Source organism: Centruroides sculpturatus, unplaced genomic scaffold (genome assembly GCF_000671375.1).
Source record: "Centruroides sculpturatus isolate CEXI.00-Female unplaced genomic scaffold, Cexi_2.0 scaffold1096, whole genome shotgun sequence".
In the NCBI taxonomy this organism is placed as follows: Eukaryota; Metazoa; Arthropoda; class Arachnida; order Scorpiones; family Buthidae; genus Centruroides; species Centruroides sculpturatus.
The window spans coordinates 89,904-97,730 of NW_019385525.1; the positions used below are offsets into that span (position 1 = coordinate 89,904).

Below are 7,827 nucleotides of genomic sequence, written 5' to 3' on the forward strand. Positions count from 1 at the left end.
GCAATGTTTACAGCACATCACAGACTCTATTTGTGAATGTGGTTTGCTCTAAGACATTATAAAATAAGATGATTTTGTAAGGTTAAATAACAAATACAGTTATTAAAATTATCTTGCGACAGTAGAAAATAAACCAATTTATCTTAAATTTACTAATATCGAGTGGTGCTGACGACGACACCTAACGGTAAATATTGGAGCTACCATGGAAAACACCAATATTGAGCACTTAAAGACCTCTAAATACGACGACAACACAGAAACACAGATGTTTTCATGTTTCGTTCTCTAGGATTTATATTAACATTTACTGTAAATGTACATATTTTAATATGATTTTATGTGCTTTAACACTTTTCTATATTACGACTCCAATATTTGTGGCAGATGGATGTAAAGTTGAATAAAATGACTTAAACTTGATTTTTATTTTTCCATATATTTTTTGACAAACGACGTATAATCAAGAATGGCGTAACTCGAAACGACGTAACTCCAGGTATACCTGTAATTTCCATTGTTTATTTTATATTCTAAGTATATATTTAGCGTGTCCAGAAAACCAGAAAATCTAAAAGACCAGATCACTCTAAACTTGTAGAATATTTGGTTCAGTGTTGTATCACCAATTTTTGATGTCCTAGCAAAATCCCATACTTCACAGTGTGAACAGAAGACTGTGTAACTGTAACTAAGTTACCATCAAATTTCTTTCTAATTCTATCTAGCCTAAAGTTATATTTATGTATTAAATAATATCAATTATCATCAATATTCCTTTTGCTTATCTGCCAGAATTATTATAACTGCTTTCATAAAGTTTCAACAAAATGTGAGAAAATTTGGCTAATTTCTGTATTCAAAATTTCAGGAGATTTAAAAGGTTTTATCTTTCTACATGCATATGTAAGTACTGTGTTCTTATATTGTACAGTTATAATAAAGATTTTTGTTTTTAAAATACCAAAATCAAAACTAATAAGCATTCCTTTAGATATCAGAAAACAAAAGAATTGAAGGTTCTGATGCACTTTCTTATTCTCAATTGGCTGAAAGTACAAGATTCACAAAATTAATCTAGAAAAAAATTGCAGTGTTACAATGTAATGCATAGTTTAATTTTGCCATATCTATGTAAATATGTTTTCTTATAGGCCAAAATTGCATAAAATATGTTAAGATCAACTATCAGTCTATACCAACCGTTATATATAAGCAATCTACTCATATAATATGATACATAGGGCAGTCTAAAATGTATATCAACTTATGCTGACAAGATTCAGAAAACAGATATATCAAAATTATGCAAAAATAAGATGTTATGATTTTAAAACATTAAAATCTGGCTTATATTTCAATAACTATAAAACAAACTAAAAGTGTCAATGCTTAATCAAAATACAAAGCTTTAAAATAGAAAAAAGAATACTTATCACTCAAAGAATTAGGTAAAAAATGTAACAGACAGAATTTATTAAAAGATTTAGATCTGAGGCTACAAGAATATAATTGAATCAGTAAAATTTTTCTTTAAAAACAGTCTTTTTTTCTTTATTATTAAATAAAGAAAAAATGATAAATAATGTTTACAAATTAATTTGTTCATTTATCAAATATATTTGTGATAGAGAACTATTTATACAGATAACATATATCAAATTAAACTTACAGTTTTGCTGTGCCATTGGAAAAGTAGAATTATTATTTTTTATTGTAAAAGGTTTTTGCACAAAATCTGTTTCTTCTTTTGGTTGTACATTCTTCTCAGTCACTTGAGAAATGATCTGATTCACATTTAGTTTGTCATTTGCAGTTTTATTTGAGAGAGTTAAAACAGATTTTTCCTGAAAATTGAAACAAAATTACAAAATGTTACACAAACTGTTTTTATTTGAAATTTTCTTTATTTTATGATACATGCAAAAAATTATTAATAGTCAAATTTTCATTTCATAAAATAATCATTAAACAATAAATATATCAAACATGTATATTCTAATTCAGTCTTTTCCAAACTTTACCAACTAGGATCATAGTTTTCAGTAAATTTTCTTGAGGTTCACCTTAAATTTTTAAGTAAAATGTTAGTTGCGATGGAAATAATTGCACGTATTCATATACATGCAATAATTTCCATCACAACTAACATTTTACTAACTTCTTCACTGTTGCACAAATGAAATATTTTATCTCGATATTAAGTAAATTTTAAAACATCAACTTTATTACTTATTCACTATCCTCATTTTTTTCCACAGAGTAGTACAATAATACCCCGAACTTACGCGATACGTGGGACCAAGCGATAACCGCGTAAGTCGAATTCGCGTAAGTCAAGGTATAATTTCGCAATTTGTGTAAAATCCAAGTCGGATGTATGTAAGCTAATAAATGTTCTCGTTAATCTTCTCTCGTCTTTTGATTCGTTTATGGTTACAAGAAATCACCACACACAGTCTCTCAAGTCTCCGTAGATATAACAAACACAGAAATAAATAACACAAAAGAAATTGTAGCTATGTGTCGATTCTGCGCGACACGTCCGAACATGTAAGTCGAACAATAGCGTGGGTGGAGTGAGTAATTAAGAGTTGCGTGGCGCTCAAACAAAAGATGAATCGACAAGATTTGAAAATCGCGTAACTCCGGGTTCGCGTAAGTCGGGGTAGCGTAAGTCGAGGTATTACTGTATTTCTCTCTCTCACAGATTGACATTGGTTACAGACCAAAGTTTTCATCATTGGTTAATCTAACAATGAATTTTAAATATGCAGTGAGAACTAAAAAGTATATACAAATAAGAGAATAAAAGTAATAACATTCTCTAAATTATCAAACAGAACTTATAAAAGAAAACAAAATTTTTTTAGACTAGATTTTATGTTGAATTAAGTAAAATTATTTAACATAATTTCAAAAGATAACAAATTATTACTAATTTTTTGAATTTAATATTTTATTAAACAGCTAAAGTTTGTATATTCATGCTCTAGCATACATATAATATTTAATTTTATAATTAATTTTATAAAGCTACAAAATGAAAAAAAAAAAAAGTTAAATTGAAACTTAAAGCAAGTATTCCTCAGTTTTCTACATCTATATAAAAATTGGGAAATCTTTTATTTATTCCTTATTCCTTTAAAAGTTCATTTCTGTAAATTTATTGCTAATTCTCAATTGTACTAAATGAATTACTATAACATAACAAAACTCTCAAGATACAAAAGTGAAATTACAGCTAAAAACAGATAACTTACTTTTCCTTGACCTTCACTCAATCAAAAATACAAAATAAATAAATACAGTTTCATATAATTTTATACAAAAAAGAAGTCTGAAATGTATATTTGCTGACCAGCTCATTTAAATTCCTAAGTTTATTAGTTACTAATGTGATAAAACACTATCTAAATATCCTTATGTTTAAGTTTAAATGCAACCATCTTTTTAAGTAAACTTTTTTCTCTCCTTACAAACTTATTTTTTTATAAACAAAAATCAAATATAATAAAATTAAAGTTTAATTTCATAAAATATGAGAAAAGAAGAAATGTTGAGTAAAGGANATCTGTCTGTGCCAAGAGCTTGCAACCAGATGTGATGTGTTGTATAGTTTCTAGCATGATGTGACATTTTCTGCATGTGTTGTATCTTTGAGTATGTGTTTTCTGTAGTTTTTAGTATTTATGACCTGATCCTGTATGGCAATCATGAATCCTTCTGTCTCCCCAAAGAGGAATCCTTGATCTAACCAGCTGTTTGACGCAGTTTTGTCAACAAAATCCTGGGTCACGCCATAAGGATACCTGCCATGGAGTGCCTTTCAAGCCCACGATTGCTTGATGGTGTCTATGCTTTTTGTGTGTTGTGAGTGTAAGTTTAATGGTGTGCTATTTGAGTCTGCTAGAGTTACTGCATTATATAACTGTGATGTTTCTTGTTTCCTGTAGAAAAACTCTCGCAGTGACTGTAGTTATTTGTAGTGAAGGTTAACTATGTCAATCAGACCACGTCCCCCATCTTTACGTGGAAGGGTTAATCTTTCTGTGGCAGATTTAGGGTGATGTTGTTTATGCTTAGTAAGTGTTGTTCTTGTTTTCCTTTGGAGTTGCTCGAGATCTGTGTGAGTCCAATGTATAACTCCAAAAGAGTATTGAGTACTGGGATGACATATGTGTTTATTGCTTTAACTGTGTATTTTGCATTTAATTGTGTTCCGAGGATAGCGTTTAACCTACTTTGGTATTCTTTAATTAATCTTTGCTTTATTTGTGTATGTTCTGTTAGTTTGGCCTGTTGGAATCCTAAATACTTGTAGAACTCGCCCTCTTCCATGGATTCAATAANATTCACACTATTTCTTCAAGAGAAAAACTTTTTGCAACCTTTTTCAAGCTGTACTGTACATTAATATTCAATAATTTGAGTTTCATGAATAAAAATCAAAGATGTAATTTTTTAAATTAAAAAATCTACCCATCACTTGGCAGTTTCATAAGTAATAATAGATTGATTGAATAATAATATTGTTATATGAAAGAATATTAAAAAAATTAAAATAAATATATTAGTAATTATAAATAAGTTTTTCAATTACTTACTGCATTTTGTTTTGTTGTTGGTACAACAACTGGTTCAGTCTTGGTTATTTCTGGAGAAAACACACTTTGTTGTTTATTCTGTGAAACTGATGAAAGACCAATATCAGGCTGTTTTACTTCTGAAATGCTTTTTTCCAAAGATTGTTGAGGAAATTTATTTTCAGTGTGGATTAAGTTTGAAGGTATATAAACTTTCTATAAAAGAAAAGAAATTTATGATCACACATCATAATTTTATAATTATTATGAATACAGATTATGAATTATTCAATAAATTATATTAATTTTACTTTTTATATTTTTAATATTTAATTGCTATATTTCAGATTTTAGATATAAAAAAAGTGAATTATAAAAAAATTACGAGGGCAGTTTTTTCAAGCTCCAATGGTATAAAACAAAGACAAAAATGTAAATAAAAAAATGAATTTATTACCAAAAGTTAGGTTCAAACATGGTTACTTTTCGACATAATCATCGCAAAGATTGAGGCATCTGTCATACCTGTGGACGAGACTTTCCCTCCCCTTGTCATAGAATGTTGCCGCCAGTGAATTGAGATGGCCTTAAGACTTTGTTTTGAAGATCATCATTAGTCTCAAACCTCTGCCCTGCTAACCACATTTTCAGTTCAGGAAAGAGGTGGAAGTCTTCACACATTAAAAAGTTCCAAGTTGGAGAAGTCTGAAAGGTGAAGTCTTCACCACCTTTAAATACCCAGCATATGGCCCCGATTTAGCTCCAAGCAACTTCCACCTCTTTCCTGAACAGAAAAAGTGGCTAGAAGGGCAGAGGTTCAAGACTAATGACAAGCTTCAAAAGCATGTTAGGACCCATCTCAAGTCATTGGTGGCAACATTCTATGACAAGGAGATGGAAAAGCTTGTCCATAGGTATGACAGATGCCTCAATCTTCATGATGATTATGTTGAAAAGTAACCATATTTGTACCTAACTTTTGGTAATAAATTCATTTTGTTATTTACACTTGTCTTTGTTTCATGGACCATCGGAGCTTGAAAAAAATACAGCCTATGTAAATAATTATATATGTTTTCAAAAAATTACTATACTTGTTCAGAGATAGGAGACTTCTGTTCAGATATTGACTTCTTTTTACTAAAATCAGCCATAGCAGCAACCAATTGAGAATGAGATAGATCATCTATAATAGGATATATTTAATTAAATAAATATAATTTATTTCAGAAAATACTTTCTACAATAATACTTACTTATTTTTTTTGCTTTCACACAACTCACTGACCTATTCTTTAACATGTTCATCAATAAAATTTCTTTTTCACGCTTTATACCTTTAATTTTATGAGGAAAGTCATTTTCCACTGACTGAATTTTTGTTAATCTTAATGTTTCTGCCAATTTATTAAGTTCTTCACTGTTAAAATAATTATATATAATATAACAATTAAACAAATTCATAAATTAAACAAAGTTTTTAAATTAAGATCTTTTTACACGCTTTATATATTTTTAAATTAAAAAAATATCAAACTTGGTTATCTAATTTACTGCTGTTAGAACCATGTTTCTTTATTACAGTAGATAAATTATTGTAATTAATTTGGGACTAGTCTGCACTGATAACAATAACTGAGCAATGAAATTATGCAGTATTTAGTCCATGTTTAATGGAAATTCTAGTTTTATTGAATCATAAAATTTAAAAACTTGTCAAAACGATTAAAAAATGTTCAAAACTAAATTTAATAATTAAATTAACTTAAAAGTTTATTAGTTACAATAATAAGAACAGTAGCTCTATTAATTAATTTTAATGTAATTCTTTCTTTCCAAGCAAATATGCCTTTTATCTTTTATTTTGTGTAACTACTGCTGCCTATTTTGTTATACTGTTTTCTTACTTTTAATCAAGACAGGACAACCCATCCTGATTCTATTCTATTCAATTCTGTCACCTACTCTGTACACCATTTATGCAGAATCAATCATGCAAAAGGACTTGAAAAAGTCCAATTTGAAAAACGTTAAAATTGGTATAAAAATCAAAAGGTGGAAACATTAATAATCTTAGATATCCCAATGAAAAAAGCTGGGTTGTACATAAATATAAAAAAGACTAAGGCCATGACAACCATTAATGATGGAATAGTTAGCATAAAGATGAGTAATAAGAAAACTGGAGCCACTCATGATTTCATCTTCTTGGGTTATAAGATTAAGTGCAGTAGAAAACTGCCCTGAAATTAAGCAGAGTCTACTTGGTCAGTGCCTTGCAAGGTTTGGACAAGATCTGAATGAACAGAGACATCAGGTTAACACTAAGTGCAACTAGGTAAAAGTAACAGTTTTCCCATTGCTGTTTATATATGCAAAAACCAGACACTTAAAAAAGCTGATGAGAAAAGTCAATTCACTTGAATTATAATGCTGGCACAGACTTCTCTGTAGCTCATGGACAGTAAGAACTATCAACAGAGAGGTATTGATTACATCAAACAAAAAACATAATTGGAGGCAAAAACTGCAATATAAAGAATATCCTACTTTGCCATATCTTACAATCTAACATGCTGGAAAAAGAGCATTCTAAAGTGAGCCAGTAGTTCACAAGTAACAGGATGATAATAGTTACCAACAAAGTGGATACAGACATGACCAAGACTATGTTGGAAAAGGCTTTACTTGACAGGAATAACTGACATAAGATAATGTGTAGAATGACCGGCTATACTCAACTCAAATATTGAAAAAATTTTTTAATATAAATGAAATCTGAACTTCTTTAATTTAGTAAATCATAACTCTATCAGTTTGAAATTGTTTTGTGTCTAAAAACAGAGTTTACAATAGCTAGAAAGTTCAATCAACAGAATAGAAAACAATTTACAGATGTTTTAATACTGTAAAATTAATTTTTTAAAAGCAAATATGACATATCAAAAAGTCTTTGCAAAAACAGAGCACTATAATATTTGATTCTATAAGAAAATCTATTAATCAGAATTTCTGGTTTAAAATATATATATATATATATATATATATATATATATATATATATTTAAAATATTATAGAATAGGCAATGACTTAGGTGTTTTATCTTTGAGGGGATCCAACTTAAATTGTATATTTTTGAGTAAAAATCTTCAGTATTTCGGCACAGGAACCGTAGTATAAATGGAAGAATATGGTAAAAAAAATTAATATATTTTTTTAAATACAATAAAAAGATCAGGG

The 7,827-nt window shown here is 28.7% G+C and overlaps 1 protein-coding gene across 3 annotated transcripts in view; it reads right to left on the reverse strand.

The window, feature by feature from the left end:
- Positions 1–7,827, reverse strand: part of LOC111639809 (nuclear pore complex protein 14-like) — a 63,245-nt gene that overhangs the window by 1,867 nt on the left and 53,551 nt on the right. For all 3 annotated transcript variants that reach the window (XM_023385758.1, XM_023385757.1, XM_023385756.1), the window contains exons 19-22: positions 5,843–6,006; positions 5,681–5,772; positions 4,608–4,802; positions 1,673–1,847 (exon numbers count right to left, since the gene is read on the reverse strand). In XM_023385758.1, coding sequence (XP_023241526.1) covers positions 1,673–1,847; positions 4,608–4,802; positions 5,681–5,772; positions 5,843–6,006 — 626 coding nt within the window. The remainder of the gene's footprint in view (positions 1–1,672; positions 1,848–4,607; positions 4,803–5,680; positions 5,773–5,842; positions 6,007–7,827) is intronic.